Raw genomic sequence first — 21,295 nt, forward strand, 5'->3', positions numbered from 1 at the left:
GTTATTACGTACAAAGCCATCTCTCGCTTCTGAGCATTCACGTTGTCGCGCCATTTGTGGTGATTTAGAGGGATTCTTGTGGCTTTAAGAAGAGTTAGGAAACGTTTGTATTTGGAAAATAGACCATGAGACCGGTCAGTCTGGACTAGTAATAATACATGCGTACAGCTTGTTCCGTCTCCAGGTGACCGTTAGATATTGAAACGACCCTTAAGATAAAGGGGTAACCATATATGGAATAGTGGACCATATAATTAGTCAGGATTGAAAGAGTCTATCTCTGTCTCCGCCGTGGAAGGCGAACCTCTCAAAGCTCCGTATCACAGAAAACACAGCAGACTTCAGACTCGGGGCTTATGTTTTCAATATGGAAATCCACGAGCAGAGACAAGCATTTATAAAAAAGGGCGAAAATCTCGTCTTCGACCACACGAAGCTAATCCTGCGAAGAGGATCTGAATACTTTTTCGCCAGGGCAAAATGGCGTCGTCGCTCCGCGCCCTCCGCGGATGAGATCAGTCAACTGGAAACTACAAAAATCTCCATAGAAGACGTCTGGCCACCAATGAAGTCGTCCTTCACTTTGGCTGCTGATCCTTTGCCTCCGAACACCTACATCAAGCAGCCCAGTCTCCTACATTACGGCGATAGCCCTGCGTCCCTCCAGCCCGGCCGCCATATATTGGCTGAGATAGAAGCTTGTGAAGTGCTTCGGACGCTGGAGGTCGCCCGACACCACACCCCAGACCTGCCTGGCTTTGAGGTAGGAGGTCATGAGATGTTTCCGGATTGCATAGTGTTGTAGTTCAGAGATATATTTCTTGCATAGTTATTTTGAGGGAAACATTAGGCTATATGTATACAGCGAGAAGATCAAATTGATTCCAATCAACTTGGTTCTTCGCATAGATACTTCGGGATTAATTCCGATGGTTCGGCTTTGTTCCTGATCTGCACAAGCCTCATATCACAATACATAGTTATCTCTTCCTGTCAGAGGCTCGATGGCCGTGATGGCTTTGTCGGGCGAGTCGTGAACCAGAGCAGACACGGTGATGGCTACGAAAGCGGGCTAGGTATATAATTAAGACGGATATGTTGGTTCTTTGTTTAGGCACTTCGGGAATCATTTCCGTTGGTGCGGCCTTGTTCTTGATTTGCACCTTCAGCCTCATATCACAACAGAATTGACCGGGATTTCCTTACGTCTCTCAGTCTTCTCGGGTCAAAAGCGCTCTTGATCTGTTACATTCTGCATCAGTTGACTTTCAATGCAACATAACGTATGCGGATTTGCAAGTCTTCCAAGTCCGGTGTTCCGCCGGCGAATATCCCGAGCTAGTTTCGGGACAAACACCATCGCTCCCACATGGACGCGTAAACTTCATTGACCACTTTCGTCATCTAGATTTTCAAGAAATGCAGCGATTACAGCACGCACATGCAATAAATTGGAGACAAGGAAGCGAAAGTTCAAGGGCACAAGTAATGAAAGGCATGCAATGCATTTTTCTGTAAAAAAGCATTCTTATTTTGGATAAATACCCTAATATGCCACAATTACCTTGGCAAAATTTGTGTAACATAAAGACTAGGTGATAGTGCAAGGGGAAATGCGGCTTCCAAGCCCTTTAAATTTTAAGTTCTCGGTTAACCACTGGCGGGGGTGGATAAATATCTTATTGATATTATAGGGTCGATAAGTAATATCAGCTCAAGCTGTTCCTTTCTATAACAATGTGCTGATAGATTCATAAACCTTTCTACTTAGGTCCACACAAACCAATCATAATCTATAGATTCAAAAACGTCGACGTCTTTGATAAACGGACATGTACAATCGTACGTTTTGTCAAAAGCTTCTTCCTGATCAGGGGCAATATTCCACCTGGCCAGTATCACCAATCCAAGAGTAATGTACGACGTCAACGATCCTCCGAAGATTGGAGGGATTTAGCAATATCCTTGTCATATCGGCCAGCCAAGCGAAATGAGTTCTTGTTGACTGACGGTTGATGCTGTATAGCTCATCCAGCTCCATGCGTTTCTTAGCCCATTGAGGGCCGTCATCTCCCAGTGACCCATATGGCTGCAAAGCCTTAACCAACTTATCATACTGCTCTTCAAGACCATGGTAGCTGCATTTTTTGACTTCAGTGTTTTCACAAGTTTCGTGGTATAACTCATATAGTTTATGATGAGAAGCCATGACAGTCCAATTGCAAAAAGCCATTGTTACTATAGCAAGTAGTTGTTTAGTCTCAATGAGCTCTGTGGCGAAAGTTAAGCAATCGAAGATTTTCTTGTTGAGATATTGACAGGTTGATCCCCTCACGCCTCTAAGGATGGGGTTCTCCCTTTGTTTGCGCATCGTATCGCTTCTTAAATCCACCAGATCGTTGATCAGGGTAGATCCATAGGACAGCTTCATGTATTCAGCCTCGTTGATTCGTTGTCCTGTTGCCAAAGATGCTGCAACTACTCCAACAGCATTGGCAATGTCAATATGCCGATGAGTGGTCAACTCGGTCATTCGACTGCCGTATAGTCCTTCAGGTAAAACGGGGACAGCATGGTTACGGTAATAGCCTAAGACACGGAACTGAAGATGAGCTGCAACCAGGAGATCCATATGCCAGTCATGAATTATCCCTGCCAAATTGCAAACCCTCAGAAACGCCACAGCTCCAGCCCCAGTTTTCTGTAATAGCAAGAGGATCTCATCAGTGGCCGCTTCGCAGTAATCGCCGATCATAACATCATTTCCGGAATCAGCAATTGCACGCAAAATGCCCTCATCAACCAAACTAACACCGCAGGCCATAGCATAGAAGTACTTTGCATCCGCGCAAAGTTTGACTTTTTCAAAAGTTGGAAATAGAGCTTGATGCAATTCCATTGTGCTGTCGCAATATTGGCTTGGTCGACGATCTGGTGCTTTGATTGGAACGATAGATGTGATATCGGCCCCAGAGCATAGCGTCGGGCTTTCTTGGATGTCCACGGAACAAGAGATAAGCTCCTCGACTGCACGTTCCAGTTTCTCAACTGTGAATAGGCCATGTCCATTCCATTCATTGTGCCTTTCATTTACGTCTTGCGAGGCTTGGAGCATTTTCTCGATAGCTCGACAGGCTCTCACTTTCATCACATCTGCATCTTTAATGGACGAAAACGGCGATATACCGTCACAAGTACAATCAACACGAGGATTGTATCGCTCGGAAAGCAGGTTTGTTTCATCACATGAAGGGGGAAGCCTACCCCCAAGGGTTATTTCCCCTCTCATGAATCGTCGCCGAAACGATGATACCACACGGGACAAGCATGCAGTATCCAAAAGTTGACTTTGGTTAGAGACTTGAAAGAGGTTTGATATCTCGTCAACCCTCAAGGTGGATGATGTTTCATTTGTCTCTTCGAAAGGTGCTCGGACCCAGTGATGCGACCAAGCAAGATAAACTTGCAAGAAGTTGCTTTGTGGAGTAGGGGAAACTATCATCATGCTGTAAAACTGCTCCTTTAAACAAAATGTAATATATGGGTAGAGAGGAAAATAGGAGTATTAATTTGCGGGCCTTTCGTGGAATTTATTTTAGCACAGAATTGACTGGATCCATTGCTTCTAACATCAGGTCAAAGCTTCTGACAAACTTATCCGGATATGAGTTACGGAATTGTTCGCATGGATCAGTTAAACGATGTGGATCAGCTTTTCACCCTATTTGATTGGCCTTGGTCCGGGTAATTTTTGGGATCGATCACAAGCGGACCGATTAGTGATGATCATTCTACACCGCCATTAGACCAGTGTGATCATCAGGTTAGAGACCACACCCACGAACCCATACAGCATCATTGCAGTGTATGCAGGTCATCCGGGTCTCTTGGATATGCAAGACTTGATTATGAAAGAAAAACGTAGAACGAGGATGGCGAGGTCGCGGCTTCACGTCAGGCGGTCGGGGTGCACGGCGTATTAGGACGCCAAGACCGAAAAGGCAAATGTAATAGCCGGAAAAGGAGATTCACAGGTCCGTCGTTTACAGAAGACAATGAGAACCAAGAGAGTATACTCGCTGCATTCGCTACTGGAATCAACAGCTCTCATTCCTACACGAAATCTCACCGCGATGACTTATCCCCAGAGCCACAGAGCTGGCGAGAGATGATGAATCACCCGTTTAACGAAAGCTTCCTAGCAGCTGGTGGACTCGAGGTTAAGACCATCGAACGAAAGGGCACTTTTTAGGTTACAAAGCGTCCGAATGAACGCAGTGTGCAAGCACTCCCATTAAAATGGGTCTTCAGCTATAAATTCGATAGTGATGGATACCTAGCGAAACTGAAGGCAAGGATCTGTGTGCGAGGAGATCTCCAGAAGCTCTCTACGGAGGAGAAATATTAAGCTACCTTCGCTACCCTTATAGCCCGTGCCGTTCACGCTCTAATCGCTGCGTTTAACCTCGATACGCACCAGTTTGATGCTGTCAACGCCTTCCTCAATAGCTTGCTGGATGGACTAGGGATAACGGAGATGCCTGAGGGATTTAAGCAGTCTGGCTATTGCGGGAAGCTGCTAAGAGCTCTCTACGGCCTACGGAAATCCCCAAGGCTCTGGCAGCGTGAGGCCTCAAAGGTATTGACTAAACTAGGTCCCACTGTCGTTCAAGTAGATCTCTGTCTCTTTGCATCCGATAGAATCATCGTATTCTTCTATATAGATGATAGCGCCAGCGCGCGGCTGATATCAGAGAGAAACTTAACATGACATGGGAATCGCGAGATATAGGCGAACCTGAGTGGTTAGACATCCACACCCTAACGTCGCTCGATATCTTGACTGTATTCCCGAGAATGGAAGGGTTAAAGGGCTTTATTTTGATAGGTATCCCATGACATTATTGCAGAGGATGAGAGACTCGGAGGTGGCGATCTTTGATAAAGGTCTTTGTCTGCAAGGTATCGAGGATAGCGTGCGACATATAACATCCTCTGGGACTTGTTCACAATGATCTTAATCCGTCGAATATTATGATTGACGGACGAAGGGCTGTGATTATTGATTTTGACTCGTGCATGAAAGAAGGGGAGAAATTGGGTCTTAAGAGGGGCACGGTTGGTTGGGAAATGGAGGGTGCGGTTTACGCAATGCCAGAGAATGATCACTTTGGTCTCTCGAAGATACGGGAATTTCTGATGGAAGGGGGGGTTTGAAAAATGAGAATTCCATGTTCATTTGCGCAGAGAAAGTGCAAAAGCATGTTTGCCAAACTCAACGATCGGTCGTATTGTATAGGGCCGTCTGGTTGATATTCCTGGATTGTCACAGCACCATTTCGTTAATTACTTCCAAGGTTGTGTGAGCCGACGACAAAGTATATCATACCACCCAGGTGCAAATTCCCACCCAGCCGTTTTCTGACTACTTCCGAGCTTCGTCCCGTCGATCCTTCAGCAGCGACGCATACTTTCCACTATAACCTGTCTTTTCCATCCACTCTTTTACAGACATCACCCTCGTCGGCAGAATTGTATCCAACAGTTGATAGTCCCTCTTAGTCAAATTGTCTTTCCAAGTATTCCAAAACCCCGAAAAGTTCTGCCGATAAGTTTGTAAAGTCGAGTCATTTTGATCACTAGAGTGACCAACTATCGCATCCGGATCAAGGATGCTAAGCTTGAAATACTCGTCCAAACTCACATCCTTATACACTGCCTTTTGGCCGGTGATTTGCGAAAACGTAGAGGCGAGATCCTCCCAACGGATATCCTCAGTCCCAACGTGCAACTCGACCCCATTGCTCTTAGCCTGGTTATCGAAAATCCATCTCGCATATGCTCCATAATCATCCAAATAGATAAGAGGACATCTTCCTTCCCCAAGCGGAGCCGCAAAAATCAAGGTATCCGGATTTTCAGGATCAGGGAACGGGCGCAGAAATTCCGACAGAGCCTCCATATACATGCAAGATGTCAAAACAGACCAGGCCATAGGCCACGTCGGCTGGGCAGAAATGAAGTCCACGACTTTGCCCTTCCCATCTAGATGACCACATCTGTACTTGGAATTGAAGTTGCCAAGCTTAGAACCGTATTCCAGACCTGCGTAGACGAAGTGCTCGACTTGAAATTCTCGAGCTAGCTCATAGAGCCTGATGCCCCAATAGATCTCTGCTTTTTCACCGATGGCGAATCCATTAGTGTTGACGAACACGTGCGTTGTTTCTTTAAACGCTTGGCGGAGAGTTGCTTCGTCGTAAGTGTTTCCTTCAAAGATAGATACACCTGGAAGTGTTGCTAGGTACTTGGCCTCTTTTGAGGAGGCGCTTCTTGTAAGGACGCGGACGTTATATTTGGAGTCAGTGGCCAGAGCTTGCGAATATGTTAGTAGCTGTTGTGAGATGGCACGTTCGGCTCACATTTGACAACGGGTAACCCCTGGGCACCTGTTCCGCCGATGACCAATACAGTTCCCTTCATATTAAAGTACCTGGGCAGTAAGTTGTTCGTGACTAGAAGATAGTGACTCAAAGAGCAATTTAGAAAGGGAGAAATGGGGATAGTTGTATATAACTACCGTCAAACCCTAGTATCTGACGTCAGAATGAGATCCGAAATTGCTGACGCAGCTCTTTTGCTCCCTTCCTACATGCGACGGGAAGTTCTAGATTGATGTTCTAGATTGTCCCAGCCTCTTGCGAAAATTAAGTTGTTCTAGACCACATGACCGTTCAATCATGGTACGGACACTATTTTGTGGTATTGTTCAATACAGTATACAGATACTGAAACGCTGTGGGAACGGAGTAATGACGAGGGACTAGTATCTACAGAGGTATCTTTTCACCTTGGTCGCTTGTTGGAATGTCTCAAAAAGTTGGGAGTCGAAGCTGAATATATGTCCAAATAGGTAAGTTTACTTTAAAATAAAAATTACAGGCCTCCCAAAGATGTAGTCTCAAGGTCTGGCAGAGCAATGCTAATTGCACGACCCTCTTTGCTAATCGGACCATGGAATTCCTAATTCAGATTAGTCGGTATGTACCATACAATTGGATGCACCTCTGCCATAGAACCCATACAACGTAGAACGTACATTGGGCATTTTCAAAGCGTTAAATTGAAGGATGCGAACTTTCAAAAAGAGTATATAATCATATCTCCGGTACTTAAGAGGCGTTTAGTCTTCATAGTAATCCGATTCCAGGCAATACGGGCTTCCACAATCGTAATCCTTGTACCAGTAGATCGATCCGTCTGTATTGAACCCTGTGAGAAACTTGCAGGTATCCGTTGGTTGAGCAACCTCCTGGTATGCCATTTTCTAAGACCTTGTTAAGATGATCTAATAAATGGGTGTTTTTCGCATTATATCTTGACTGAACGAATGAAAATGGATTGAGTTTTGGTGACTCCGTGGGAATTATTTCGTCTAGGAAAATTGCTTGACAGAGCGGGGGTATTTCAGCAAGAACTGGAAAAATAAAACAGTAGGCCAAAATGAACTAGATGTTTCTTGTTGGGAGCAGAGTTTGGCGAACTTGAAATTGATAGTTAGGTAAAGCCTTGAATGGCAGCCTCGGGGTGACGATATATAGATTCCTGCGACAAAGAAAGCGGGTTTGCGACCGGACAGAAAGAACCTGTGGACAGTCACTCTACTACCAAGTACTTGATGTAAAAACGTGGAGCAGTGACAAAGAATGGAGGAGGGGGACTTGCAATGAGACTCATTACGGCAGAGGGGCTCTTTGCTTGCTTCTCTTTATGATGGGCGAAAATGACGGAAGCGAGGTGCCAGTGAGCTTTAGCTAGTATGTATCTGTCTGTTTCAGCCTCATGCCTAACCCATTCATAATAGGACGTGAAAGACCAAGTTTGCAATGAAACATGAGCCTCGCTAGTTTCTTTTCTGGGTCCCATAATAACTATTTATATCCTCTTTTTTGTTCGACGGTAAGGCTAGCAAGATGAATAACCACTTCATCGCCAAATTTCTCACCTATCTCCTCGAGCGCAAGGCCCTTGGTTTCAGGCAAGTAGAGCCACATCAGCGGTATGTTGATGACAGATAAAATGATAAACAAAAGGTAGTATTTTTATCCAACTTCAGCGAATGCAGTTGGCGCCGGAATCAAATAAGCGATGGTTGATGCGAAAAGAATTGCCAGCGGCCATGCCATTCCCCGAGAGCGTATGCGGGTTGGGATAATCTCTGTACAATAAACGTATGTACTGGCATCGATACAGCACCCATAACTTTTCTTACATTAGTATACTGACAGGAGCTATAACATGGGCCTTGTACTCACAAAGTGATATAAAGAAAGAGGAAGAAGACCCCGGCGCCCAGTCCAGATGATTTCGAGGTTCCTATGTACCCTGCTGACAACGCGGCCTCGAATACCAAGCTGATAAGACAGCCAGTGATTCCGATGACTAAATCTTAGCCCTGATGTTTGGAACCTCTTATATAACGAGGCGTGCTTAACTTACCCAATAGCTTCACTCGTCCGATTCTGTCAATGAGAATGGAGTTGACAAAATTGCCATACAAGCGACCGTCACATATGCCGCAGCCAGGAGCAGGGAAATCCCGTTATTGAATCCAAGGCCATCATAGAGTTATCATCCGAGCCTTGAATGGGCACCTTGTACAATTCTGAGTTGAATGCAAAAGGGCAGTACTGTAAACCAAACCAAACCTGGCATTGGGGGATTTGGTAGCTACCAGTAATTGCACACGGCTAGGTAGGTACCAAGGAACTTGAGGATTTGAAAGCTGAATGGATATTTGAGATAATATTGAGATACTTCCCTATGCCACAAAGTCTTTGCTTGAAATCGGTAACTACTTCTCAACCAGTTGCCTTGATGGAGCGCCATAAGTGCCTTGGCATCCTGCTCTAGATAGCTTCGCTCACTCACCCACCACCAATATCACTACTTTCCCTCATTAGTCACCTACTATCAGTCTCCTGATCACAATATCAAGTCCAGGAAACAGAATATTCGTTGATTAACCTGAATTGGCTATCTCTGCCAAAGATTTTTCCATCCAAAAGGTCCTAAATCTTCCCCTTAATTCATACTTTACATATCGTTAGCGCTAGTCTCCACTAAAGAGCAGAGTAAACTCACTTGATAAGCACGGTCTTTGGCTCTGTAAATGCTCGCAAGGCCTAGTCACTCGGTTAGATGAATTTATAAAATTGGAAGAAGAGATCTTACATATTCCCCATATTCCCTTCCGAGTCCGGATTGCTTCTTTCACCGAAGGGAACCTGAACATTCATCTTTGGAGGGATAGGTATTAGCACGACTCGACACTGACAGGGACGAAATTTGAACTTCCAAGTCACTCACATAGCTAACACAATTGACTCCCACAACACCAGATTCCAGCTTAGCAGAAACACGCAAGGCACGATTAATATCCTTCGTAAAAACTCCCGACATCAATCCGTACTCGGTATCATTAGCCATCTTCAAAACTTCTTCTTCTGTCTCAAATGTCTTAACAACAGCAACGGGACCGAATATCTCATCACTGTATATCCGGGCTCCCTTCTGTGGGTTCAGAAATACCGTCGGCTCGATAAAACAGCCTTGTTCTCCGTGACGCACGCCACCAACAACAAGCTCTGCTTCATTCTTTCCCCTCTCGATCATCTTGCTTACTCTCTCGAGTGCGGTCTTGTTAACAAGTGGTCCCATCATGGTTGCTTTATCTAAGGGGTCTCCGATCTTATCAACAGCTGCTCGCATGCGCTCTGTGTATTTTTCGACAAATTCATTCGCGATGGATCTTTGGACGTAGACTCGGGATGCTGCAACGCAAACCTGTCCGGATCGTGCGAGAATAGCATTTACGGTCCTGGAAAAGTTAGTACATTACCATAAAAGTCTTCATCTTATCCCTTTACTTACCATGTAAGCGCATTTTCGAGATCTGCATCCTCGAAGACCAATGCTGGACTTTTACCACCTAGTTCCAGGGTGACGCGTTTGAGGTTACTCTGCGCGGCTGCAATTTGGATCTTTTTTCCGGTGGGTAGACTTCCAGTGAAGCTTATCTGTAAAATTTAATTTCAGAATTAGCATGTCTCTAAAATACTGGCAAGTGGAAGTAAACTCCTACCTTGCGAACTCTCATATGCTTAGCTAGCAATGCGCCAGTGTCACCGGCCCCAGTAAGAACCTGGAACACGCCCTTCGGAATACCTGCGGCTTCAAATAGGGGTGCGATGGCCAGTGATCCAAGTGGACTTTGTTCCGACGGTTTTAGGATCAAGACGTTTCCTGTTGCTAGACAAGGCGCGGCTTTCATAAAAAGAGTCGCGATCGGGGCGTTGAACGGGTTGATGCCAACGCAAACACTAGTTATTAGTTAACCTCGGTCAACTCTAACTCTTGCATCTGTTCTTCAGAGAGTAAGAAATGGAAAAGGGGGATACCCCAAAGGTTCCTGTCGAACAAGTTTGACAAAACCATCATCGGCCGGATAATAGTCGCCTCGCAACTTATCGGTCCATCCAGCTATTTTGATCAGCTTCTGATTTCCTAATTATCGAAGTTGATTTGGTACGTACCATAGTAGAGTAGATGTCCCAAGATATAAGTCTTTTCTCGAGTCGGAATAATCGAGACCGGATTCCCGGTACTTTGCGCATCAAGTGTGAGTAACTTGATCAATCGATCGTCTTCTTCGAGAAGATCCGCTAGTTTTCGCAAACATGCCGACCGCTGAGCACCCGTGAACTGGCTCCAAGGTCCATTGAACGCGCTTTCGGCGGCATCGACGGCAGCATCGACATCGGCCTCTTCGGCGATAGGAATCCTGTCGGAAACAACTGAGTCGTCGGTTGGGTTGTAGAGAGTATATGTTTTTCCCGCCTTGGGTTCGATGTATTCGCCGTTGATATATAAATTCGTGATATCTGAGGCTGGTGGAATAGTGTAGCTGGTTGAAGACATGTTGGATCGTCGAGGCGTTGTCCGAGTTAGAAACAAAAGCTGAAAGCTCAAAGAGATAAATACAACTTTGGAAGCCCTGGTGGCCAGACAGGTAGCCGAACTCCTGTAGCTTCCCCTCACTTTTCAGCCTTGGCTATCTCGGTCATAACCCCCTCAACGAACGGGGGGTCTGGCTGATTCCCCGCATTTCGAGTGACATGCATCGGACTTGATGGCGCGACATGGGTCGTTGTGATCCGGGTCGGTTATGATCTTCCCAATCTCCTGCTATTCAGAGTAGCTTTCCTCCACGTCTTCTCTATATTTCTCGCTCCTATCCGTGCGTATAAAATCGACTCTACAATATACCATCATGAGCACAGCAACCATGCAAGCAGTGGTCTATGAAGGGCCATTCAATATTGTTGTTAAGGAAAAGCCTAAGCCTGTATTGATTGATGAAACGGATGCCATCCTTAAAGTGCACATCGCGGGTGTTTGTGGGAGCGATTTGCACATGTATCGAGGGCACCAAAAGACGACCACGGGACATACTATGGTAAGAAAAAGGCATCCCTGGAAGATGAGTATTTTCGCTTAGAACTTCTGCTAGGGACACGAGTTCATCGGCACTGTTGAGAGCGTTGGGTCTGCTGTGTCCAGGTTCAAGGCTGGTCAAAAGGTCATGTCTATCTTCTCTCCCATGTGGTAATATTGGAAATCCCATATGTCAATTGCAAAGCCAATTTCAAAAGCTGATCAGAAAGCTTCCTAGTATGCAATGTTGGTTCTGCCAGCACGGACACACAAATCGATGCGTCAACGGTCCTTCTTTCGGAAGCATGTCCTTGGACGGCGGACAATCCGAATACGTCCGCGTCCCTTTTGCCGACAGTACTCTTGAATTCATACCCAAGGAAGTTAGCGATGAAATGATGATCATCATGTGTGATATCTTCCCGACGGGATACTACGGAGCCATGAAAGCTATCACAAAGCTGATGCGCAACAATGATACAGCCGATTCGATCGCCGGAGGTGCGCTACACGCGCCGTCTGCCCTTCGTCCAAATTTTCAGAAGATCGCACTTGATCAGCTAATGGTTGTATGTCTAGGATGTGGACCCGTCGGACTCTGTGCAGTTCTCTCAGCAAAGGCCCTTGGCGCAGGCACCGTGTATGCCGTCGATTCAGTCGATGATCGTCTAGAAGAGGCTCGGAAGATGGGTGCTCAACCGTTGAAGCTTGGAACAGATGATATTCCGGAAATTGTCAAAGCTGCCACAGATGGTCGAGGAGCAGATGCTGTGGTTGAAAGCGTGGGCAATAAATCAGCAATGAGACTTGCCATTGATTTAGTTCGAGCTTGTGGTGTCGTTTCCTCGATCGGTTTCCACCAAGGAGAGCTACCTTTCACGGCATTTGAAGCGTATTCTAAGAATCTAGAGTAGGGTCTTTGTTTCAATATTGTTGGGCACAGTACTGACTTTTGCCTATTTAGTATTAATATGGGGCGTGCAGCAGCCAGACCGGTCTTCGGCGAATCATTGACGCTATTTGCTGAGAACCAGGACAAATTTTCGGATTTTATCACCCATCGCATGCCGTTGGCAGATGCACCGATCGCATATGAGATTTTTGAGAAACACCAGGCTCGGAAAGTGATCCTGACGTTATAGGTTACGGTTATTGCACCTTGAAGTCAAGCTTCGGTGCGATTGAGCTGTTGTTAGCTGAAACTTGAATTTTAGAATTTGGGCTTGGGAGAACATTTTTCCACAATTATCTTCATTCTAGTGGATTTTGGTAGTTTTTTTATGCTCACCTAAGGCATTCCATAGCCGTAGTCGACCCAGTGTTGCGGTTTTCGTGAAAATAAACGATAGATGCCCCTGAGCCTAAACCCTTTCATGATCTCTGGTATGCCGCATGGGGACTGGTCAAACCCACTCGTACTCCCACCTGTGATTATGATGTACAAAGGGGATATGGTAATGGGAACTGCCATTAATCTACAGCTTAGCTTTTAAGTACAGGGAAGATCGAAACCGGACTCGCTACCCCCTCTACACAAAGATTCTTTCTCGAACGCTCTGTTGACCCTACGCAATTACTATTAAGATTATTCTTAACTAAACCCCTATCTTGGCAGTAATTCGGTACGGCCGCAAATAGCAGCATAAAATTAGCATCCGTAATAAGCTTATATGGTCTCAGAGGCCTTTAGAATATTGATTGATCCCGCAAATAATGCAAACAAGAGAGCAATCTGCATTATCAATTTGGTAATCTGCCCGGAACTCGAATTCCCTCCCTCCTTCAAATAAGCTACTAAGCCTCCACTGCAGTGATCACTATGCAAAGGCGAATTGTATAGAGACAATAGTTGCTTGGTAATCATTTCAATATGCGCTGTGGAACGCTGCTTGCATATGGCAATATTTTCATGGGTCAAGTGACTCATCTTAGTTAGAGTTCTGAGCCCCAACTATGTCCGTTGAGAGGCTCGTGTTTGTGTCAACACTTTCCTCCGTGTGCCCCGGAATCTGGTCTGCATAATCTCTCCAGTCCTCATATGTTCGAAATATGTTTGGGACATTTGGATGTCTAGAATAGTACGTCACATGATTTATCTCACAGATACCATCCCTCGTCCCCTTATGGTTGACGCAAAAGGGCCGATTGCATAAAATGCATTGCTTGTTCGGAAAGGCGTCTTGAAGGTGTGGTTTTCTCAATCGCATCCTATTATGGACGTGGCATGGTCCAACTTCAGCAGATTCACTCTAGAAGTTTCTCAGCCCTCACAAAATGCTGGTGTGGAGTGGATAAACAGACCATTTTATAATCTCTAGTAAAGGTTGTGTTGATGGAATTCCGATGTGGGGTCTCAGAAGAGCAATCAGTGGAAATGGACAACAGACATACGAGTGGGGAGAGCTGGGCTTTTATCTCAGTAGTGCATGACTCGTAGAACTTTCGAGTTGTTCGATTGACAATTCAGATTGGGCACCCTTACAGGGTCTTGGAATGAGCTGATTCTTGTTGTACCTGCAAATACCGGGGTGTTGGCCATGCGTAGGCTTTTGGGCGAGTTTTCCAAAGATCTCACTGGTCGGATCGAAGACCGATTATTCTGCTGCCTCAGTCTCCTTCAAAAAGAAGATTGGTATATCCTTCACCCCAGATTAGGAGGGGGGCGCGCTGGCGCATGCATACGTCCCAACTTGAGACAGACCCTACAATAAGAGTACCTGATTTCGGGTCTTGGTGCGAAGATTACGCTGTAGTAATGTAAGAGCTCTATCATTATCATTGACAAAAGCCTTCGCCAGATCTAAATATCGAGAACGAAACGGTCCACTCGGATTAAATTTGTTGAAGCTGTGAATTAGGGATGTAAGCAAAGTTTTTCATGCTCTACAGCCATCTTAGCAAAGTGCGTCGTCAATGAGATTTGGGATATGGGCCATATAAAAGATTCGCCTGAATAGGATCTTTGGTTCAGATATCTGGATATTTAGCGTGACAGATAGCCGACAGAAGTGACATCTCAGGTGAGTTAAGAACAATGACGCCAGAATTCATATTTTGCAAATGAACAGAATACGCCATTTATTTTGGTAGAAAAATGAACAAGGACCAATCTTGACGGACACGCCAAGAGATGTGCTTAGATTATACACCGGCAGGATTTCAGTATTTGCACGTAATGACAAATTCTGAACCTGGAACAAAAGAAGATCAAGTACTACTAGTAAATTCACCCCAAGGAGACCGTTCACAACAACTTAGTAAAAATACTCGCAAAAGTACGTCATTCAGTGTTTCTCTTTCGAGGCCTTGGTAGGAATATATCCCTATGGTAAAATCTTCTGACGTCTTCAAAACTCTAATCAACCAGGACGAGTGTATTGACACATCTCCAAGGTCTTTCAGAAATTCACCCGAGGGGATATATTCAATGCGAACGTGACAAGGATGATTTTTTTTAGTAATGAAAAGTTCTCTAGGTGATGGTAAATATGATATGCGAAAGGCGTCGTCTCTGAGCAATTTTCATATCACTTACTTTCAATCAATTGGATCCATTTCAGGATTTCGCCCACTATATCCTGGCGTAAGCTTTGACCAAGGAGCGTTGGGCCTAGCACAATATTGTGAAGAGTGTCATACCTGGTTCCCCAATCCGCTCTCTTATTTGAGTCGGATCCTCGGCATTTATTTCACTGATATCCATTTCGTTGGGAAAGACGTCGACTAGACTTGATGATATCAGAAGCTATGGAAATCAGCTTGCTTTTTAAATTACTTTGGATTTTATCTAGCTAGACATAGGTAGGCAGAAGTATCACAGAATTGCGCCGCATTTTTCCATGGCGTCATTGGGGAATGCATGGATACCCAGCAAGCTGACTATGACATGCAATCCTAGCACGTGTCCAAGCATCATTGGTAACAGATGCCGACCCTTGTTAATGACAACACACGGGATTGCATCTTGTACATGTATAGAATCGCACACACCACTAGTTAGTACCTGCCCTCAAGGCCATAAATCGGAATATACTTGATCCTTTTACATGCGATACCTGTGACCGTCTTCCTCCACCCTTGCTACCTCTCGCGGAGATATAGGAATATCCAACCCCCGATTTCTAAGTCTCGATTAACTAAACACTATTCTTCTTTATACAGGTAGAGGAACTGAGCCAACTAATTTTTAAGGCGCATCAATTGACACATGTGTCAATAAATGATCGGTTAGTTAGATAGCTTGTGCATTAGTCCGTTTGTGGGATCCAATAAAGCTGAGACGGCTCAATGAGGCAGACAGAAACAAGACCAGATATGACCTTCGCAGATTCGGCCATCCGATATGTAGTAAGTAAATCTCACAGATTGCATGATGGCTTGATAGTGAATTTTCGAGCAGAAAGTTTAGGGGATTACATCTATCAGAAAATGAACGTGAGTTACATGATGGGCTCACAGTGCTTGGGAGGTCGATGGCCATAACAAAGCTACGGACCTCAAAAAATAGCAGCGCGAAGACTGGACTACCATGATCTAGTTCAACCGTAGCATAAAACTGACCTGCAACCGCTTATACCATGAGAGTGATAGCAAACAGAACTAGATATCCAAATTTGAATTGAGAGAGTGTTTTTTTGTAACTTAACTAGTTGATCTCGGGCGCTGTGCTTAGTTTGGGCGTCCTATCTCGGCTTGATCTGCTTCCAAGGTGCCAGGGTGTGTCAATCTTAGGTTGATCCCCTCTGTCTTGGTGCAGCAACACATCCTTCTTGCAACAGGGCAGAATACCTTTGTACTTGGAATAGTTTTCATTCGACCTAAGTTCACTTGATCGTGGCATCGATCGGTATCTTTTTGTGGCAATGACCATGGGCTTTAGATTGGAGATAACCATCTCTTGATCAACATACACTTCCATCTCCTACCAGGTAAGTCAGAAACTGGAAACTATCTAGAACACTAACTTATTAACAATTTCGGGACGCTGGCAGAAACACTAATTGAAGGTTTTTGAATCACGGATTGGAAAAAATTAATATTGCTGGAAGAGATAATTCCATTGCTATTGACCATTCTCATCAGAGACTGCTAGCTTGGGATCACCTTTCGTCTCAACAGGATGTTTCTGCAAACTTTCAAACCATTGAATCGTAGACCCAATCATGAACGCCCATGAGCCCCAGAAAGTAGCCAGCGTAGCCTGGTACTCAATACCAGAGTGACCAATCGCTGGACCCAGCGCACCACAAAGAGTGAATCCAATACCCCCTATAAAATTCCAGGTACCAATATGCCATCCTAGAACATGGAATGCTGGCTTGTACCACCTTTCCTGAGTCTCCAAAGTGAACAGCAGGCCACTGATGACGAACCCGATCCCACCAACTATTTGAGGTACCCAGTACACTCCATCCGCTAAGCCTTGACTCAAATGATTGGTAATACCAGGCATCCCGGTGAATCCCGCGATCCAGAATATCGTCGCCGCAAGAAATTGCACGAGAGATGCGAGGAACCCCAGCTCATGTATGTAATGCGACTTCAGTTCCGACCACGATGGTAGCCAGCGGAATGATTTGTCGTTGGTCTTGGACGAGGTCGTATATCCAGCCATAGAATCGTGAGAAATATGTCGATGTAAATGCCTTCCTGCTCCGACGAGATTTTTCCTGTTCGCATGGTGGTGGCGACATTCATGCGGGTTTGGTTTGAGTTGAGTGACAGCAACGGAACGCGATGTTTTACCCTCAGCCTTCTTCAACTCCGTTTCAAGCGCCCAGCCGAAACAGCCGGTTTGATTTGCATTGACCGCTTCCAGGAGCAGCAGCACGCTTCCGATTTCAAAAATAGTCGCACCGATCAACGCACTGATACCCCCGCCGTCTAGAGACTCGCCGGGAAACTCGGTCTTCGGGTCTACAAGAGGTAACCACACGAAAAATGCATTGATGATCCATACCACCGATCCGAGCGTGAATGTTACCGCGACCAAGTAAGATACATCCCAATAAGGCGCGTGGGTCGCCATGCGGAGAATACCCCTTGCAACCGTCTGCCAAGTGGATGTTGGCGGGGGGGGGACGTACTCCGATTCCCCGGAGATACACGATAGTCGACACGTAATGCATGACGCCCCTTGCGATTATCGCGAGATCGCCAGAGATGTTGGACGTGTGCTGGCGGAGAGGGGCTGGGTCGGGGCTCTGACGTCTCACCGGCCCGGCGATCGGTGGTAGGTGCGTACCAGGCCCATGTGGGATTTAGGAATGAGAAAGGACCAGAGACATGACTTCGACGAAGTTCTAATGCCGGGTGATCCTGTAATGGCTCACGATCCGGTCGAAATTGTGAATTTCGACTCATTGTTGCTCGAGTGGAAGAGTAGAAGAGGCCAAGCTTCGGGGGGAGATCCATTTTGCGGGGCCGCACGGACTCCACGCACCAGGCTGCCCATCCATGGATATGAACGTATTCAGAAGTAAATTCAGCGAATCAGTATGCATCTTAGGCATTGGTCAGTATTTTCTAATAGTCTCCCCCGGAAAGCTCAACATGATAAATTTCCACTGTACTGTAGTATCCTGTTGGAATAGGTCCAATCACTATGTTTTTATTAGCTGCAGTCTGATGTTATCGAATAATATGCCAAATATATTTCCAAAAACCACTATGATGAGAGTCGATAGGTAGCGGCCGGGAACAATATACTATGTAACCCAATTCTTTGGCGAGCAGAATCCTAGCCATGGCAATGAGAACTACCTTTTGTATACAAAAAGGCAAATACGTACTACGTACTGTGGGGAATGTAGAAAGCGATCGTACGATAGCCACTGCCCACTATGTCCACGGGTTTTTCGTATGAAATGGTAAACAGTCAATGGCTCCCAGTCACTACTTCCCTGGAAGGCTTTTACATGCAAAGGGTGATTAGACCACAATGACTAGTGTTTAGTTACACAGTCTAGAAATGTTATGGGCTTTAGGGTACACTTATTTTCGAGAACGAACCACCCACCCAGGTACCTACCTCGGTAGATATCAGGACCAAAACTTGAACTGCACCGTAGCTGCCAGGTAGTGCCTTCCTCGAATTCATATCTGCGAGGCAGTTCAGAGCTCTCTATCTCCCCTCAAAAAGGATCCCACGGCGCAACGTCAAGCGTCATTCACCCACTCTGGTACGTACCTTCGAGCAAAGCACAATCAACAGACACTTTGCGTGTGGGAGACAAACACGGCGTACAAGGCCGTTTCCAGCACACCGCCTGCCAGCATCTCGGGAAGATTCTTGAAGCAGAAAATATCAATTTGGAATTCGCAGACTTCAAGTGCTAGGAAGCGAGTAAGGGAACGGACGTATTCCAGACGTCGTTGAGCTGACCCTAATACAATCTCCACCAAGGCCACAAATCATGGTGGTCGGAGAGCTGAAAATACCTTGGATTACACGGCACGATATTTTACCAAAGGTGGAACTGAGGGACGAGGACGAGGGGCCTTTTAGGCAATTGATCGGCCAAGAACCACGATATTTACAGGATATGCAGTGCGAGTTTGGATTCCAATGAGTCGAAGATGGTGGTTCATAGCTTCAACGAGTGGGCTGTATGGAATCCCGGAGAATAGAGTGGCCGGAGAAGATACTTCCTGTTTAGGAAGATTAGGATGAGATGGAATGTACTTACTTCTTTATGAAGAATCAATGCTTTTCCGACAATTTCTGAACAATGCGGAGATTGGGGGTTGGAATATTCCCCAATAATTACTGGAAGTGCTGCGTCTGAACCAGCGAACTCCAGCAGGAATGCTACGGCAATCCCTGTACTGTCAGTGAAGCGTTGTATGTTTTATGTGTGTGTTTGTGCAAGTACTTCACCTCCTACTTCAAACCAGACCGTAAATGGACAGTGGGTCACTGGCACTTAAGTTGTCAAAATCGTTGGATGAATAACAAGTACACGCTATGTAACATTAAGAAAAACCGTGACGCTTCATAAGACTCCGCATAAATCCCGAAACAGAAAATCAAACATCATACTGGTACTAGTAGCACCTCGCTATTTTAAACCCTTGCCCGGTCTCTCCAAACGACTAAACATTCTGAGCTCCATGATAAGCAGGGGCCGGAGCTCCGTTGTAAACTGGGTCGTACGCAGTATTTTGCGGAACTCCAGGGTAGGTAGGATTATAAGCAGTGCTCTGAGATCCGTGATAGGCAGGGTCGTAAGCCGCATTGGCACCATTGTAAGCAGTGTTATAATCCTGCGCACTTAGAGGCTTTCCCTCGTCCGGGTGCTGCTGGTCCTGATCCCTCTCCTTCATTTTCGCCGGATCAAGCTTCACAAAGTCAGGCTGTAGAACAGCTGATACGCCAAGACCGATGATAATAGTACTGGCAGCGATCTCTTCCAACACACACATGCAAAGGTAGACAGTTTCGTTAGCGCCGAGCTCAAATGCCTGGATGGTAGTGTAGTCGGAGAGGGCGGAGTAGATCATTCGGACCAGCACAAATGGAGCAGAGAGGGCGATGGCGAGGAACAATTTCTTCTGGTATCGCAGTAGAGAGGAAGAAAGTGCGAAGAAGAGCCAGACACTCAGGAGCATGGTAAGGGCGAATACAACGAGGAAAATAGCCATCGCTACCTTGACCATTGTTCCGGGCTTGTAAGTCTCCCCTGCGGAGGTTTTGGCAGTGGAAACTCCAGCGATGGCGAGAATTAAGCCGATGATAGCGACTAGAGTGACGAGTGCGAGACGCCTGGGAGGCATTCTTTGTTCATAATCACTATAATCGATGATTGTTAGTCTCCGGTTACTACTAAATCGTAGAACTCCGCGCTCTTTAAACTCACATTTGTCGCAACATTCCCACGTATGTAAGTACCAAAGGTGCAATACCGATCAGTTGGCAAACTGCAATAGCAATTTGGACTTGATGAGAGTTATGATCGATTGCAATGAAAGTAGAAATGCTACCAGCGATTCGAAGTAAGGAGAGAACGGCGGGATAACGCCAAATCTTGCTGCCAACTCTCCATCCTGCTCGTTTCCAGACGAATATGGAGGCGGCGAAGATAAATGGATAAACAATAAATTGCAGGATAGCAATCCCGGTGGCGTAGCTGATTGTTCCCATTATGCTCCCGATAGATACCAGTAAAGCAGGGAAATGTTGATATTAAGGTGGATGAAGCGAGGTATAGAGGTGACTGGCGTAGGTGGGTGGATGAAGAGAACTGCTTGTTGTGTGCTATTTTTTCAACAGGCGGAAATTGGGGCCCTTTTATGTTTCTCTTCATGTAAAACTCTTCTATTTTGAGTACATTGCGCCATGACACTCAGCTGCATCTTGCCCAAGCTTTTACGAGGCTTGTTGGCAACCTCTAATCTCGAATCTCGAGAATTCCTTGTGCTGATTGGCCGAGCAATTGAGATACCCAAAAAGGATTAGCGTATAAGAGAGGAAACTCCACGCATGCAACACAACGTTTCGGCCAATCATCACGCTGAATATTCAGCCCTAGGTGGCTGTGACCAAACAGATCGCATCTAGCATACCGATCTTGGTAAACAGCTGCAGATCACTGTGTGTCAGAGGCGTTTTCTCTCGGAATTATCTCGCACTTCTGCCCAGAGTCAGCTCGGCGGGGCCGTTTGGGGGCCGTTTGGGGGCGATGCGTTAGGGGCCATTTTGGGAATTTGGGTGCTGGAGAACTTCTTCACTTCGACCCCACGTCGCTTCTAGACTTGCTAAGAGAGCAGAACCTCCGTTGAAGTCGATTAAGCACTCTCA

The 21,295-nt window shown here is 45.8% G+C and overlaps 6 protein-coding genes across 6 annotated transcripts; 1 reads left to right on the plus strand and 5 right to left on the minus strand.

Moving 5' to 3' along the window:
* Positions 1-1,870: 1,870 nt before the first annotated feature.
* Positions 1,871-3,115, minus strand: N7509_002213 (uncharacterized protein; the record flags this gene model as incomplete). Its single annotated transcript, XM_056626850.1, has 1 exon — positions 1,871-3,115. The coding sequence occupies one exon, from the start codon at positions 3,113-3,115 to the stop codon at positions 1,871-1,873; it is 1,245 nt and encodes a 414-aa protein (XP_056492645.1).
* A 2,310-nt stretch (positions 3,116-5,425) lies between these two features.
* N7509_002214 (NmrA/HSCARG family protein) lies at positions 5,426-6,483 on the minus strand (the record flags this gene model as incomplete). The annotated part of the gene is made up of 2 exons (XM_056626851.1): positions 5,426-6,375; positions 6,423-6,483. 2 exons carry the CDS (start codon positions 6,481-6,483, stop codon positions 5,426-5,428), a joined length of 1,011 nt encoding a protein of 336 aa, XP_056492646.1.
* A 2,601-nt stretch (positions 6,484-9,084) lies between these two features.
* N7509_002215 (aldehyde dehydrogenase family protein) lies at positions 9,085-10,980 on the minus strand (the record flags this gene model as incomplete). Its single annotated transcript, XM_056626852.1, has 7 exons — positions 9,085-9,094; positions 9,145-9,185; positions 9,370-9,880; positions 9,934-10,079; positions 10,145-10,382; positions 10,461-10,542; positions 10,596-10,980. The coding sequence occupies 7 exons, from the start codon at positions 10,978-10,980 to the stop codon at positions 9,085-9,087; spliced, it is 1,413 nt and encodes a 470-aa protein (XP_056492647.1).
* A 352-nt stretch (positions 10,981-11,332) lies between these two features.
* On the plus strand, positions 11,333-12,638 carry N7509_002216 (alcohol dehydrogenase family protein; the record flags this gene model as incomplete). Its single annotated transcript, XM_056626853.1, has 4 exons — positions 11,333-11,518; positions 11,573-11,667; positions 11,735-12,406; positions 12,461-12,638. The coding sequence occupies 4 exons, from the start codon at positions 11,333-11,335 to the stop codon at positions 12,636-12,638; spliced, it is 1,131 nt and encodes a 376-aa protein (XP_056492648.1).
* Positions 12,639-16,558: 3,920 nt separating this feature from the next.
* On the minus strand, positions 16,559-17,910 carry N7509_002217 (uncharacterized protein; the record flags this gene model as incomplete). The annotated part of the gene is made up of 2 exons (XM_056626854.1): positions 16,559-17,548; positions 17,602-17,910. The coding sequence occupies 2 exons, from the start codon at positions 17,908-17,910 to the stop codon at positions 16,559-16,561; spliced, it is 1,299 nt and encodes a 432-aa protein (XP_056492649.1).
* A 1,680-nt stretch (positions 17,911-19,590) lies between these two features.
* On the minus strand, positions 19,591-20,638 carry N7509_002218 (uncharacterized protein; the record flags this gene model as incomplete). The annotated part of the gene is made up of 2 exons (XM_056626855.1): positions 19,591-20,287; positions 20,355-20,638. 2 exons carry the CDS (start codon positions 20,636-20,638, stop codon positions 19,591-19,593), a joined length of 981 nt encoding a protein of 326 aa, XP_056492650.1.
* Positions 20,639-21,295: the final 657 nt, after the last annotated feature.

Source organism: Penicillium cosmopolitanum (genome assembly GCF_028827165.1).
Source record: "Penicillium cosmopolitanum strain IBT 29677 chromosome Unknown utg000004l:1.0-4361866.0:1.0-4365735.0, whole genome shotgun sequence".
Classification (NCBI taxonomy): Eukaryota; Fungi; Ascomycota; class Eurotiomycetes; order Eurotiales; family Aspergillaceae; genus Penicillium; species Penicillium cosmopolitanum.